This window comes from Petromyzon marinus, chromosome 33, assembly GCF_048934315.1.
Source record: "Petromyzon marinus isolate PM22_M1 ecotype Great Lakes invasive population chromosome 33, UKy_Petmar_22M1.pri1.0, whole genome shotgun sequence".
Lineage (NCBI taxonomy): Eukaryota > Metazoa > Chordata > Hyperoartia > Petromyzontiformes > Petromyzontidae > Petromyzon > Petromyzon marinus.
Genome location: NC_133699.1, coordinates 1,327,546 through 1,344,392, shown reverse-complemented (window position 1 = coordinate 1,344,392; position 16,847 = coordinate 1,327,546). Strand labels below are relative to the sequence as shown.

The 16,847-nt window shown below is 43.3% G+C and overlaps 1 protein-coding gene across 2 annotated transcripts; it reads right to left on the bottom strand.

The window, feature by feature from the left end:
* Nucleotides 1-9,682: 9,682 nt before the first annotated feature.
* LOC116948284 (histone H3.3A) lies at nucleotides 9,683-13,470 on the bottom strand. 2 transcript variants are annotated; one of them, XM_032964801.2, is made up of 3 exons: nucleotides 13,257-13,470; nucleotides 10,898-11,197; nucleotides 9,683-9,969 (listed from the first exon to the last, which is right to left on the bottom strand). In XM_032964801.2, the coding sequence occupies exons 2-3, from the start codon at nucleotides 11,177-11,179 to the stop codon at nucleotides 9,841-9,843; spliced, it is 411 nt and encodes a 136-aa protein (XP_032820692.1). In that variant the 5' UTR covers nucleotides 11,180-11,197; nucleotides 13,257-13,470; the 3' UTR covers nucleotides 9,683-9,840. The 2 variants fall into 2 exon arrangements, with proteins under 2 accessions (XP_032820692.1, XP_032820693.1); XM_032964802.2 differs by lacking the exon at nucleotides 13,257-13,470 and adding an exon at nucleotides 12,485-12,634.
* Nucleotides 13,471-16,847: the final 3,377 nt, after the last annotated feature.

The following is a 16,847-nucleotide window of genomic DNA, read 5'->3' as shown; positions in this document are numbered from 1 at the left end:
GCAATCGCGTACCACACATCAAAGCCAGATGTTTCATAAAGGCGTGCGTTCAAGTCCTGTGCTTGTTATTTCTGTGTGTATCTTGCCGTACAAGTGTGCACTATGCTGAGTCGCTAATCACCGTGGCACCGTAATTGCCGAAGAGCTAAATGTTAATAAATGCACCTGGGTGTGCATTAGAGTGCTCGATTAATGAGGCAATGCGCATGTGTTGGTGTGGATTACTCTGTGTTGCTATGGCCCTTGTTAATTTGCTTTCATTTATTTCTGAAGACATATCATTGTTGTTTTGCCTCTGAATGCTCATACACACGTATGTATGAACGTATGCCTAATTGCTGATGAGGTTTCATCAATCGGAGTCTGAAGAGACATCAAACTCCGGACACATTTGTTGCAAATTATATCAAGTAAAATACAAAGGAGATATAAAGTGCAAGAGAATGCATTCATTTCAAACGAATGCCGCACAGCCCCGTGTCAATCCACTGCTGGATGAACCTGATAATTATTCATCAACATTGGCCAATGCTTGTTAGCACGAGGGGGGGGGGGGGGAGAGGCCCTGGTCCGGTTGGCAATCTCTTGCCACTGATGTTAACCGTGGTCAGACATCTAATGCAAGCGGTCAGTTTAATAGCGTGGTCGGCAAATCCACTGCTCCCCACTGTTTTTTATATTGCATTGTAGTAGCAATAAAATGCGAGTGCATGAATTGAGTCAAGAGTAATATAATAATGTATTGCAACACTGAAAGAAGAAAAAAAAGTTGGCTATTCGATTATCATGAGATATACAGGGAGTTCAAATTACAGACACACCGATAAAACAATGCGAATTATAGAGAGAACGTTTTAATTCAAACCCTCTACACATCCCACCACAAACGTCAACATACTTATTGAATCATTGAACCAATTCTCCTGCTACCCTTTGTCCAAGGTAGTCAGTCTGGTGTTCTTTCAACGTTCAAGTCCGCGGCCATGTGGCTCAGCACGGCTTGCAATCGGGAGGTTGCGAGTTAAAATCCTGGTTGAGGGGGTTGACTCAGCCCATCATCCTTCCGGGGTCGATACAATTGGCACCCCGAAGTCAACAGTGGCTGTGCTATGGCATAAACTCACCTCCGCCATAGGAACGCGAAATATCCACCACTGGCTCAGGGCTGTTAACAAAAGACCCATCATCGATGCTTCGACTCATTTAAGCAAGACATTGACTTTCAATGGATATTTAAGCCGAGGTAATTGATATTGGTGGTGAATCTATACAAGTGTAATGAGCGACTTCCGCGACACGTCGTGTAGAGGGAACTCTTCTATATTTCACATACGGGCACAACACTGGCCAACGTTATCGTCTTCCTTTTCCAAGTACACATTTTAAATGTTAGCGTCCTTACAGACTACGCACACGGTCGATCATCCGGCGTGGTTCCACCCGTCCACTCCCGGCCTCGCCGCTGGCTGACGGCGTGCCGGTGAGGGCGGTGGAACTCTGCAGGAGATCCGCCACGTGGCCGACGACGGAGAGAGATGACGGCGAGCAGCGACGCTGTAGGGACCCAAGGCTCCCCACACCGACCCCAAGTCCTCCTCCGCCCCTGCTTATATTGCCGCAGGTGCGGCTAGGCTCCGCCTCCGGCCACGCCCTCTCGTGGAACCTTCCAGCGGGTTCCCGGAGTATCTCGGCCAGCCCCGCCCCTTACCTTTGGCCCAGATACCTCTCCCTTTGGGATTGGATGATGTTTTAGTTGTGCCTGTACCCGTGCTTCCCTTTTCCAACCAGCAGGTGTCATTATGTCATTACACTTGGATGGGCCCTGTATAGTTACACGGGAGACACTGCACCAAAGCGGTTGTAATCAGTCTGTGCATATCTGAGAAGATCGCTGGGCTTGTGATGTTATAACAGTACCGTACAGTAACGCAGTAACACAAGTAATGTGTAAGACAGTAACGTGCGTAATACGTAAAAAAAATAGTTCCGCTGTCAGCGTTATATAGAGGAGGCGACGTGTCGATGAGCGGAACGGGTTTGTTTAATCAGAATCACTTCAATAGCGTCTCCCACAAACCGAGTGTGTGTGTGTACACACGAGTGTACATTATTTATCATAGCGCCTGCCCCGTACGCCGTGCAGGCCTTAAACTTGGAAGCCGTCTCCTCGAGCTGTCGTCTCTGCGGTCCTGTGCGCTAATGATGTTCAATTTTGTTCAATAAAATTCAAAGGCAGCTCCGTGCCTTTGTACATTTTGAATAGGCGAGTCCGACAACGTTGGTGTGCGTGGAGGCCCTTGGTCGCTGTTACGGATTGGTTCTGCTGCAATCACATTGCTGCACGACTTGGATTGCTTGCCGTGCCACCCACGTAGTGGTGAGTGGCAAGCGCCTTCAGAATCTGTTATGGCCCTGCCCTGTGTGTGCACTTTGCCGACAAAGAGTACCTTTTTTTTTTGCTATGCGATGCGTTCTATCAGCCGTGTATTCGTCGTGCTGCTTGTTCCGTGTTGATGAATGACCTTCCCAATTGGAGCTTGACCTTGTACACAGCTTTTTTGGATTGTTTCTTTCGTGCTTTTATTTTCCTGTAATCACATCTCTATGGTGTAACCAGGTCTCTATGGTGTTGTTTTCCGGTGTGTTTTTATCCATGCCAAAAAAAAACACAATGAATAATAATAAAACATTGTGTTCTTTTTTTTCCCCTGAACATATACACACTGCACACTGCGGCAAAACTACGTGAACATTTCACGAACGGTGCTCAGCCTTGCGTCGATCGAGGCAAATGGTGATGTTAGTAAAGACGCGATGTTGACTGGGATTCTGCTGGTCGACATTAATAGGTGCTCCTTAACAACACTATTAGCCACAGTCACATATTGGTGACAAACTCCAAGAGTCTTGAGACTTGCGTGAAGCTAGCCTGGGTACGTAAAGAACTATTGATGTGATATGTCAATAAATTATTGGGTTATCATGACATTTAGTGTATCGACTACAACATCTTCAGACATGTTCGAGAGAACCGTGCTATAAACAACAACAACAATAAAATAATAATAATAAGTACGTCTGGGGTTTATATTTTTTTTGTAACAGAGCATTTAGAGAAGGCGATGTGCTGTTAATAACGGGTCAGTTAAAGAGAAAGGATATTTGTCTGCGTGCGTGCCTGGCACGCTCTCTCGAGTGCTTGCGGAGACCAACACGGTGGGCCATTTGCCTCTCGATTGGCGGCTTCTTGACGCCCGCCTCAGTCGCATTGGAAATCCATTCCAGGGGGTGTTTGTGAACCCGGGAGCCTTGCATAATGAGCTAGACGGGAGAGTGTGTTCCAGCACTATCCCCATTCAGCGGCTATTCATTAATATAGTGCAATAACCTTAATGCCTTCTCTGTGGCTGCGACTAGCTTTGGACTGAATTTGGGGGCTTGCATGTTACAACTTCGTGACCATGATTTGACACAATTATAATCTGCATGAATGAGATGTTAACTACCTCGCCTGGTATACAGGAGGTCGTGGATTCGACCCCGACCCTGACGCCTGCTGTGTGTTTGGAATTTGCGTGTCTCTCCCCACGGTCGTGTGGATTTTTATCCGGGTCCTCTGGTTTTACCCTCCACATTTAGAAACATGCGTTTAGAGTATTTGGCTGCTATACATTTCCACATGATAAGCCAATTCGTTTGGCTATCATTTGTGGCCAGGTCGCCTCTTAAAAAGAACTGTATAGCTCAGTGGTCCTTACCTGGTCAATATATGTTTAGTTTAGTCGCAAATCCGTGTGGGGTGGAGCGATGTGCTCTCGACGCGGCTAACGTCAGTGGCGTGTGGTAGCTGACCCGGTCCTGGGCACCAGCACGCGCTGACCAGCGGAGTGAAGTGTGGACAAAGACACTCCCATGAACAATACGGCAAGGGGAGAGCCTTCATCCAAAAATGGATTGAGAAAAGGATGAAACAATATATTGTTATCAATTCATAGAATGCGTGTGCAAGTGTAAAATCCTACAGAGATTATCGAACAATGACAGTTTTGATTTCATTGAAAACGTGATATATTCCCAATGGTCATGAAGGGCATTTCAATTGGTTCACCCTAGAATTTTTACAATTATTAATGTATTCATAATAATGTATGAACATAACTAACTAATTAAAGACAATGCTGATTTCACTGTAATCAGGTTCACCACTCAAATATTACGAAGGAAAATGTAATCAGATGACCATTGAATGTTGAGGATTATAAAGGCACCCACAAGAATGCAAGTTCAGCTTAAATCAAAACATTTCCACATGCTGGCATAGCCTATTCAAGTCAAGCAGCAGATTAACCTGCTTTCTTAATTAACTGCTCGGTTGCCATTCTAGCTGACTTTTCCCATCAGGAGACGGGTTTTCCTCCAGCATATATATGGTCTGTCACTCGGTGCATTCACTATTTATAAATAGCACACTTTTAATTAACGAGTTGTAAATATTGCCACAGCACAGGGCACCGTATTCAGGAATCGGGATTGATTTTTCTGCTTCGCCTCCGCTAATTTACTGCAGACTCACCAGGAGTCTCCTGCCATGCATTTGGGAGTTGTGGGGGTGGCGGTGGGCAATGCAGTGTGTATATCTGACTTCATCGCTCCAGCTCCTCAGTGGCTAGTCTCTTGATTGGAACGCGCTCAGATGCAATGTGGATTATTACATCAAAGGACCGTGAGAGATGGTGCTGGTTTCGGGAGGCCTTTATCCAGCAGTGAATTGATCCGTGGCCGTCGATGATGAACGTAACGCCGTTTCATTTGAGAGGGCATCCAACGGGGCATGCGGAGCGATAAAATCAGCTCCGTGTGTTGGCACTAATTGGAGTATTACATCACAGCTACATTGCAAGAAATGGCTGCGGATTGGGGAGGCCTTCATCCAGCGGCAGATCGACCGTGGCTGTAGCAAATTAAAACGATGATATCCGTGATGCATTGCCGCAATCCTGAAGACGGGCGAGAAAATGAGGCACACGAGCCGACAGCAAGCCTCCACTCCGCCGTGAGGCGCAGATTAAAAGTCCGAACTGGGCTCCGTGCCAGACACACATTCGGGGGCTCCTCACTCACGCACGGGAGGCCGGGCTGGGCCCCACGGGCTCTGCCCCACGGGCTCTGCGCCGTGGTGTCAGCGGTGAGCGCGCTCTGATTTCAGGGGAATTTCAGAGGCCGCCAGCGTCGATCGCCCGGCGCGGCAGTGTGGAGAGAATGGGCGAGTTTCTTAAATCCGCTCGTCCGCGGTTGTGTTGCCCCTTGGGTTGGCTCGGGTTTTGTTGGAGTGAATCGGTAGAACACGCGGGATTTTCTCAGAACACTCAAACGTAGCGAGTGCTGCATTGTACGGGATGGTCCAAATGTCTCGTGACCCCCCCCCCCCATTTAATTATCTGAAACTGAATAGATGTTTTAAGCTATTGTTTATTTTAAACCGAAATAAATATGCAATGTAATGACATGTTAGGTGTCAATTAATTGGGGATTACAAGACATGTGGAGCACCTTGTACATTGCAGGGTGGTTGACTTTAACCGCTGTGATTAACTGCATCACTGGAACTTAATTATTCTTCCCTTGCCCCAATGTCGCGATGTTACTCTACAGTACAATAAGTAAGACTTCATATTTTAAACAGTTCATTTACAGTGTGTTGGGCCACAGCCAAACCTTCATTATTCAAATCACATGGTAAGCAATCCAGTTTGACAGCTTCATATTTCACGTGGAATTTTTCATGAAAGCCATGTTCCCTGAAAAAATGCGATTTGAGTGTTTTAAAGTCTGAGAACAACGCGTAAAATCGTTTTGCCCTCTATAGGGCTGATAAGACATTGCTAAGCACCCTAAAGTGTGTAGTTAGAGCTTGGTTAATCCGATTACAGTATTCAAGTACTGTGATAGATTACTCCACCGATTAACGGTGTTACCACTCCATCGATCTCTGCTCCCACACGTGGCACTAAATAGGTGATGGGTGGCGCTTGATGAAGGCATCAGCACCATCATCCACATCATGTGTTGTGTGCGGCTTAGTAGGGGGTTTCCCACCTTCAGTAGGCAGGATGTCAAAGCAAATTAAAAAAAAAATTAAGTGCGCGGGGAATCCACCATGAAAAAAAAGGTTGTCATGGATTGTCACATTTAGCCGATCAATCGACTTAATGAAGCTGATTTGCGCTGAAAAGGAGGCTTATTTTAATTCATGTGTGCGCTGTTTTCCATGTCGCCACGCGACACGGTTGTTTTTGTGCTGATTTATATTTGCTTCATGGCTGTATTTCGTTGTTTTGCTTGTCATCTTGGTGCCCCGGGTCACTATTGCAAATGAGCCTCATCTCCATCTCTCGCGTTCGCACCTGGTTAAACAAAATCAACTAATCATCCCAGCCCTAGTTAGTAATAATAATATGAGCCAATCGAATACACTGTCAATAACTGAGCTATGTAGCCCTGTGAGGTGCAGTCCTGTTAAATGCACGTGAAGTCTGAAGGTGCTTTGACTCTACACCCCTCTAGCGTCGATTTACGAGAATTGTAGTCAACCAAAACAAACACGATGATCCATTTATATATACCCATTGGTTTAGATTTGACCCTCTTTTAATCGTAACACGTATCCCAATGCCCACTTGCAGGCCGATACTGCTATTACATTCTGCCGCATAGGGACAGCTGCCATCAGCGTAAATGCTTGGCAATAAAAACGGCAGCTAAGCATTCGAACGATGCAAAATATTTTATATAGTTTACCCAGTCTGGTCACTTTTTCAAGGAATCTGACACGTTTTCGAAAAAAGGCGGGCAAAAAATGCTAGATTCAAAGATCACAAATAATAACAGGTGGTTGAATACATTTTGAAATCAGCTATTAGAGGGGCACGGAAGGCAGGTGGTAGCATGGATGGGCTCACACGCCTATTCCAGAAATGTGGGCATGGCCAACTACAAATGGGAATTTTTTTTACGAATTGTATCGAAAAATCAACAATTACATAAAATCGGTAAAGGTGCAGCCCTGCAGTTGCTACTGCAGGGCTGCAGTTGCTACTGCAGGCGGAAGGAATTTCACTAGAGCTCTAGAGCCACTCTAGTGTATTTTCCTCACTCTTCCACTCTCGCCCGATTTTGGTGGGGTATCTGGAAATAGATCACCCTGTAATTAAACATTATTTAAATGCAGCGTTCACCGCAACTTTTACCACAATACTCCTTTCGTTTAAAGCGTTTCATTTACGTCCTATGTCAAATCGTACCTCGGTGTTCATATCGCTCTGCTATTCCAATCCCAAATTAAGTTTGGCTGCATGTTGTTACCCAATTCTTCCTTTCGGCGTTTGGTATCATTTAACTCTGCCATGTTTCTAAAGGCCATCTACCAAACTGCATTTATGTATTCAATGATTGTCTGCAATTCTATTAAGCAAATGAAGCCGAGATTGAACATCTCCATCCTTGCCCTGTGAGCAAAACCTGCAGGAAGTTGAAAGCTCTTAATGCATAACACATGAGTGCATACTTACGTTCAACCTTTAGCGAATGTATGGTGTATACTTAACGACGCACTGCCTAACTGCAATAGCTTGTGGCTATAGTAATATACTAGATTGCTGTAATTAGCTGCTGTTATAAAGGGGGTATTTAATTAACGCCGTACACCTGGGGATATCCAGAATCATATCCATGATTGTGGTAATTTGGCTGCAGGCAAGTGATTATAAGTGGTCTCTCGAGTATTTAACTCTCCCACTGAAGGAGCCATGCTGATCACGATTTATCTTGCAATGTGTCCGCCGAACACACCCACGTACTTATTAAGGGTCAAATAACACTTAAAACTCCTCACTCACTATTTGATTAATGCAACACGTTTACGCCACTTATGCAACGTGATTTCCATTGTCAGTTATGATTTTCACGGTAAAAATGTAGCTCCTGCCACTCAAAAAACTGATTTTGGTTAAACATCCCAATGTTGAAAATGTACCTACATTACTAAACCGAGATTAAAACACGTAGCAACATCGTCCCCCTATTTAAACATCTTGGCAGGACCCTCCTGAAAGCCGAGACTCGGCGAGGATATCCTGGGTAAGTATGATTGTTATTTCGGCACATTGTTGTGACCATTAAAACTAGACGTCAGATATTGTCAATTGAAATTGGTGAAAATGTTGCACTATTACACAACTGCAATGAGGGGGTTACCTGCTGAAAGCTGCACCTCTCAAGACTGCAGTACACATGGGCACCAGTAGAGGGAAACAGCAAATACAAATACGGGGGTTGTCGGGATCCCACCAAATACTATGAACCCACCTCCCTTTACAATAGCACGTCCACCATTTTGAGTTTTTTCTCGTTTCTATGCAAGCGCTTTGTGCTGTCACTTACAATTATTCGTGGAACCGAAGGCTGTATTTTGCTTTATCAGTTGTACTTAAACTGGTAAAATTGTTTTAGAGAAGGCGTCAAAATTCAATATCACATCAAAGCATTTGGTTTTCTGTTGTAGTCTTTTGCTGGAATTAATATACCTTGTCCTTCACTCAGTGGCTTATGAAAATTAATGTCCCAATATGTATTCCAAAGATGCCAATGCAACTAATTTTCGTCCAAATATGCCAATTATAATATAAAATAATGTATTCAATGCCACGAGGTCGCACATATTGTATAAGCAAGTTTATTGTAATAGGAGCAAAGGCCAGCAGTTTAAATAAAATACAGGAAAGCTCCAACTGCAAAACATGACGCTTGTTGCATGCAATCACTGTCATGAAAAATGTCAACTGTTGCAAGTGTGAATGTATGTAAACAAACACAAAAGATATATTGGATAACTTCCCAACATTTAATGGTCAAAGTCTTAAAGTAATAAAACCACAAAGGGGAAAAGAACTGAGACGCGTCCGTGTGACGCTCACACAGCTAGCACGAGAGCAAAGACGGAGATAATACAAAACAATTTCAAAAATTTTACCTGTTTTTTTCAGTGAAAGTTATAAAAATACAATACCGTGTACAAATACTGTGTTTAGACTGAAAAGAGTGTAAAACCTGGAAGTCCTGACAACACAGTTGGATAGAACGAAGAGGTCAACTACAAACTTAGCTTACCACAGCCACCACCACCACCACTCGTTAACGTACAGCACAGCAATTACAAATGTAGCCGTTCATTCTTCCTTATTAAGATTTTCAAGGCTGAACATAGACTCCCAAAGTATCGACTGACCTTCACAACCAGGTTCTATTGAATCATCACAGAGACAAGCACCTCTAAAAAATGAACAAAAACAGTAACAAAACAAGGACTGTTAATTACTCTAAGACAACCCTTTAACTTTCTAGTCTATCCCACACTACGTTTAGACGTGGCGACAATGTTTATGCACCTTTATCTGGTCCCGTTGGCTTCGGGGATCAGCCAGGGCTGCTCTAAAGTCCGGTTTCATAGACGCCAATGTTATTATCATTAGGCATTTCCAAATTCTCTACACACCACGTGTGCCCAACAGACATCGTGCAAGCCTCCACACCAATTGCACATTAATCATTGTACACACTTTGCGTTAAAGACATCAACAATAAAGCATTGCGTTTCTAGTTCAATTATATTTAGTCGATTGTTGGGAGGCCTCCAATATCCAACATCCAAGTGTACTTGTCCAAAACAAGAATCATTAAAAGTTCACAAGGCGCGATACTTTTTTGTTGTTTCCTTGCCTCTAATGGGCCTCTATAAAAAACCGGAGTATAGAGGGGCCCTCTGACATCGACAGGGCACGGCGATTAGGCACGCTCGCCACGGATGCGTCGCGCCAGTTGGATGTCCTTGGGCATGATGGTGACGCGCTTGGCGTGGATGGCGCACAGATTGGTGTCCTCAAACAGCCCCACCAGGTAGGCCTCGCTTGCCTCCTGCAACCCCCCCACACAGAAATGAACCACACCGATTAATTAGCAGGGTTATATTGAAATGAAGCTGGCTTAATAATGCCCACATGGATTCAATGGCATATGTACATTTAAAATGCGAGAAGCGCCACATATTGGGGTACTCTGGGATACCGAGGCTCTTCACGTCGCACTCGTGTTTAAATTGAACCCTTGGGTCTTGGAGCTTTTAAACGGAGTACTATATTAATTATGGCACTTGTTATAAATATAAATTCACAAGGGTTATGCTTTAAAATCCATGTCGCCTCTCAGGTGTATTGATAACCATTCTATAACTGTCACGAATGCTTCACGCCTACATTGCAAGTTATGGTACGAATCATCCAAAATGTAGCTAACATTATTTTAATGCAACACATACATGCATGTCAAACATGCTTTGTTAACCGTAGCCACCATTAACATGTTTTCTGTTAAGTGCCCCAAGCATAGAGTTTGGCCAAATGAAACGTTTAAATGATGTGCATAAACATCAAATTTAATGCAATGTAGTTGCCTGAAGCATGGAAAATAATGGAGAAAACTCACTTAACTGCACCAACACCTCTACTTAATAAAAATGCAAATAACATTAAAGTGTTTGCAACTATTAAGTTGAGTCAACAAAAACAAATATTATTCTGTCTCGGACATTTCTATTAACTTATTCATTTTTTAAGTTCAATAAAGTAAGCAACTTACACCCTGTAGAATAGTTGTCAAAATAAAAAAAAAATCTCATCAAGTAAAAAATGTTTACTTAACAATTGTAAATCTAAACATTTCAGATTGTTCCATGTGTTCGGCACGATGTGGGATCCAAAACCCGACACGAGTCAGACTGCGCAACCACCAAATCCTACGGTACTCTGAACGATGCCGCTCCCAAATGTCGCCAACGACATGTTACCTGCAGGGCGCCGATGGCAGCACTCTGGAAACGCAGGTCGGTCTTGAAGTCCTGGGCGATCTCGCGAACCAGGCGCTGGAACGGTAGCTTGCGGATCAGCAGCTCCGTCGACTTCTGGTAGCGACGGATCTCACGCAGAGCCACCGTGCCTGGTCGGTAGCGATGGGGCTTCTTCACGCCACCCGTGGACGGCGCGCTCTTGCGGGCGGCCTTAGTGGCGAGCTGCTTACGAGGGGCCTTGCCTCCCGTTGACTTACGTGCTGTCTGCTTGGTACGAGCCATTTCTTCGGTATCGACGGTCTGCAAAGGAGTGCGCACAACGATACACGATTCCTCCTCCCCCCCCTTTAGACTTTCACAGAGACTGTTGAGACAATTCCGATTAACATCTAGAAAGGGCGGTTTACGGTGTACGAGGGAGTAGCCAACACCAATGGTTAGCTTCCGTACACATAAACGCAGGTGGTTAGTGCTCGTGCAGTTTGGAGTTATGTTTCTGTTGAGGGGAATCAAATGTATAAATTGTACTGGATGGCTCCGAGTGCTCCAGGTGGTTGTGTAAAGAAGGTGTATTCTTAAACTGGTTGTAAGTTACATCCCAGCAGTCTGGCTTTGAATGCCTACCAGAATGAGAATCACCTATTCTTTTACTCGATTGACAAACAGAATGCATTTGTTATTTTCTAAACATAGTACGATGGACCACTGCTGCTACGAGCCAAACTGGTTTCTCAGGTGCCGTAGGCAGTGTCACACCACCAAGGACAACACATTTGTATTCACACTTTATTTGGCTGAATTCCAGCTCGTAGTGTTCAAATAAAACCCAATTTCAATGCCAAGCAATAAAAGGCCATTTTAAGGATTTTTCATCAAGTTCGTGAAATACCCATTCCATAGGCTCATGTCCTGATACAGTAAAACTAACACTCTTATTCAGTAGTGCAATTGTTGGCTTGGCACCACGTTGCTGTACTGCAATTCAAATGATATAATGTAAAAAAAACTTCAGACGTCTTAAGGCTGTCGTAGTGCGACTATTACTCCGAGTATTTTAGTTATTCACGGCTTGATAACACCAAGTTCCATGGGCCCGTACATCGACTGTTATTAACATGAACCGTTCCGAAAGGGAAACAAAGGCATAAAAACAAACATGTCCGTGTTCATACGCGAGATAAATTATTACTGCCTTGGGGAAATATCCATTTGTTAATAAGTAATAGATTGTCAAGCTTATGTATCATTCACAACACAACGGGGGTGCCTTTTCAAACGAGAGGTTGGAATTTGAAGCCTATAACGACGTTTAAGAAGCCCACTGTTAAACCAAAACGAGCAAAAATCTCGACCATATAAAATCTAACACAACTCGATAGACATTCAACAGTGATATAATTGTATCCTCTTCCTTCCCAGTCGTCTTTAAAATTGGGACACATAAGTGAGACAATCCGTGTTTTTTCCATCTAAGTTAAAAGACATACATGTTAATTATGCTACATTATTTCATTATTACATGCATGTATTGCATTGTTTTCAAACGCTTTATTTAGGATTTCCGTTTGTTATTCCGTAGCTTATTACCTAGGTCTCCGTCGGTGAAAAAACTAACTGGAGTATTTTAATCCCCGTATATTCCCAATACAATCGATCTTATTAATTAACAGCCGATGCTAAAACAAAGGCCTCTCCCGCCTTTACCGCAACACACAACCATAAACAAAAGCCCGCGTGACGTCACCGCGTCGCGGAAGCGCGATGACGTAACCGCCGGTAACACCACACGCCTCCGCCGCTGCGCGATTGCGTCACGCCCAACAGGCGAACGGCGACCCGGTTCTGCGTGACGACGTCACGCGGCGGACGTGCGGTGGGGGAGGGGCCTGCGCGATGACGTCACCGCGCACGGGGACATGGCGGACAATTTCGCGCGGGGCTTTTTTTCGCCCTAACGCCGCCGCTTTTCTTGAAAAAGCCCTCGCGCCTCGCCGCTCCGCCGCCGACGTTTTTACTCGGCGCGAACAAACGTCGAGTTAATCGCTCGTTTACCCCCCCCCGCCACCCCACCAAAAAACACCGCCAGCGCGAAAGGCCGATTCTCCCTCGCACGGCGAGCGAACTTGTGCAAGTAAGCGATAGAAACTTGACGTTTAAGAGAAAGCGGCCAAAGCGAGGGGAGCAAAAAAAAACGACGGCCTGACGAGAGATAACACAAAGGGGGCCTCGACAACCACAGACGGCCACCGCGACGAATAACCACACTTACAAGAACGACGCGACGGATAAAAACACACAACGCGCGCTCGCGCGTCGGATAGAAGAGGCGGAGGCGGTGAGTATGTTTGTTCGTACTTACCGGGCGATGTGTGAGACGGAAGGCGGCTGGGAGAGGAGGTTAGCCCGGTCGCTGCTGCCTGTGCTGCTGCTGCTTCTTCTTCCCGCGGTGAAATGGCGGCGGCGTCGCCCCGCCCCCGGCGTGACGTCACCAACGGTCCCCGCGTTTCCAGAAACGGATTTGGGAAAGTTTTGAAATCGGCGAACAGGCCCCGGGGGCTCAGATATTATTATTAGTGGTGGTGGTGACTCGGTGCTTTGGTTAAATTACTCATTGCTTTTGTAGGAGTTTTCACGAGACTTCGTGGTGGTGGTGGTGACTCATTGTTTTGTTTAAATTAGTCATTGCTTTTATGGGATTTTTCACGAGATATCGTGGTGGTGCTTGGTGACTCATTTTTTTGTTTAAATTAGTCATTGCTTTTATGGGATTTTTCACGAAATATCGTGGTGACTCATTGTTTTGTTTAAATTAGTTTATTTCTTTTATGGGAGTTATTGAGGGATTCCCGTGCTGTTTGGGTGTACTGTAATGCTTTTTTGGGGGGTTTATAACATTTTATTTTTTGTGTGCATTTTTTTGTTGTACATACGCAAAACAATTGGTCTCTTCTAGATAGATAATTAAAATATTGGGACGTGGAAATATACACATATAGCAAGTACTATATCGTTTAATTATAGGGGAATCTTGAATGTTTTTATTTCTGTTTGAAAATAAAGTTGCATTTATTTTAAGAGAAAGGTTGGCCTTATTCTATTGGTAGAATGAAACATACATAACAATTAGCAAATATATCGGTAAGCCGTGCTGTATAATCAATAACGTCCTTTGCATGTACAGGTATCCCTCGATTTACGGACGAAATTTCGCGTAAACGGAAATTGACAAATTGACGGGGCACGTTTCGATTAACGCGAAATCGAATTTCCGCGTTCACGAAATTTCACCCCGACACGTGTCATCCACGTGACAAAGAGCTTCATAGCTCATCGGATTCCTCCAGTCTCAATACAGATTCTGATTGGCGAGAGTGTAACGCTGTCCCCCTACAGCGCAACGTTCACGCCGGTCATTCCAACATGCAACAGTTCTTTTGAAAAGGTTAATTAGTTTTGCTTTAAATTTATTAAGTAGTCTCGATATGTTTTTTATATTGTCAAAAGTAATACATATTCTTAGTTTTTTCGGTAAAGTCACGTTGAAGAGAAACAACAAAATAACAAAATATATATAAAACAATAAAAAAAAACTAAGAATATGAATTACTGCAGTCACGAAAGCTTTAAATCAAAAGTAATACAGTTGTATATTTTTATTTAAAGCTTTCGTGACTGCAGGGATTCATATTCTTGGTTCTTTCGTTAAAGTCACCACGTAGAAGGGAAACAATAAAATAATAAAAATACAAAACAATAATATTCTCACGACGTTTCGACTGCAACACAAGCAATCATCATCAGGTGTGAAAACCACAACAAGAAAATTTGAAAAAAGCGTCCATCTGAACAAACTGTTAAATCGCTCTCCGTGGTACTAACGTTGAAACAAAAACCGCCACTTTTTTCAAATTTTCTTGCTGTGCTTTTCACACCTGATGATGATGGCTTGTGTTGCAGTCGAAACGTCGTGAGAATTTTATTGTTTTATATTTTTATTATTTCATTGTTTCCCTTCTACGTGACTTTACCGAAAGAACCAATAATATAGAGTTGTATATGTTTAGGTGAGTAGAGATTTAATGACAAAACACTATCTTAATTTTTTGTCGTAATGGGAAAAGCCACGACATTTCGTTTTGTGCGTGTTTTTTTAATGAACGCATCCCTTTCGTAAATCGAGGGATACCTGTACTGTGCCCACTTATATTTGTATTGTGTTCACAATTTTCTCCTTAACTTGACCAGTGGTTACCTAAAACGTGCTATTATTACACGCTTTCATTTAACTCTGTTGTCGTATCCTCAAATCTTAACTCAATTTTTACCCACTTCCCAATGTGGTATCGACTGCAAAACTTGGTATACTTATGTCATACTGATGACAATACTATCTTCTATCAAATATATATTTAAACATTATTTTGTATATGTTATGTTTCGGCTTGGGTCTGTCTAATTGCCCACGGTCCCGTATGGCAAGCTTCGGGGCCACTTCCTGGAGTCGTGGAGTTCTGCCATTACTAGTACGGTACATTTCATAAGAGAGCGTTTTTAAATGTTACTTGTTTTTTTAGGTTGACAAAGTAGAGTGGCTGACAGTGTAACGTCACCGACACATGTATTTATTGTGCACGAGCCGTGCCCATTGCACCCTTGGGGCCTCGTTGCTTTTTTGCCATGCCCTGGCAACTCGTGTGTGTGTGTGTCCTCCAGAGCGAGGTTCCACAGGCGTCGTCTGGGACTGGAACACTGGACTGGCGAGCAAGTGAATTCAATTGTGGTGTGTTTGTTGTGCAAAATTGTCCTTTGCTTTTTCATTGTTGCCCCGATGCACTGTGCCATGCAGGATTCCACATTCACGACCCACACTCGGCATGTTTAGCCGTGGTGGTTTTGGTGTTAATCGGTGTTCTTGCAGCAGCAGAGCATGCTTTTCTGTATTCTGTCCGGGATGTGCGCTAGAGGCACCGTGCGAGTGGATAAAGCGGAATAGAAGTTGGGGTGGGTAACACTTGCACATTCTCCACCACAAGTAGTTATGTAACGAGATTTTAAGAGATTACATTTTTTTTGATGCAGCGTCAATTGTTTAACATAATTGCAACCATGGGATAATTGTATTATCTTCAAAGGAATACTATACTTAGAAATGTTTGTATCGTTGAGGAAATGTATAGCCATCATTAGACCTCCTTTGCCAGTACCAAAATGTAATAATAGGGTTTTTCCCCTTTTTTCTGGCAACAAAACTGAAACCTTTTTACAAGGATTCATGTCTCTATTAACCACAATACCTGCAGTAAAAATGCAAACAAAAAACATACTATGATAATATATGCATTGTCCTTGAAACTGATTATCAGTCCTTCAAACTGATTATCATAGTATGTTTTTTAGTTTAACACGTAAGCTTTCGCGACCAATATTATTATGAATAGTATGTTTTTTGTTGGCATTTTGACTGCAGGTATTGTGGTTAATGCAGACATGAATCCTTGTAAAAAGGTTTCAGTTTTGTTGCCAGAAAAAAGGGGAAAAACCCTATTAAATGAAATGTATATTATTACAATGCATTTAAATTAATTTATTTCTGCATTTGCGTGGTTAATATGCATGTCACCGCTCCATATTTATTCCCTGCTCAATTCTACAACATGTAAAGTCTACAGTTAACCATGTTTTATTTGGTCTTGGATACTTTAAACAACTTGAGATTGAATTAGAAAACGAACACGAATCACAATGTTCAAAACAAAATATCAACTCATCTCAAAAAGCCACAATTTCATTTATCATAACTTAAGGAATTTTATTGAGCACTGCATATCTCAAATATTCCACAGGGCAATATTTGCAAAATGTACCTATCGAAAACATTTGAGGTGTGGAGTGTATTCAGAAGCTGCGTGTAAGGTGTCTATACATAGGTGTTAAGACAAAATCCCTGCCG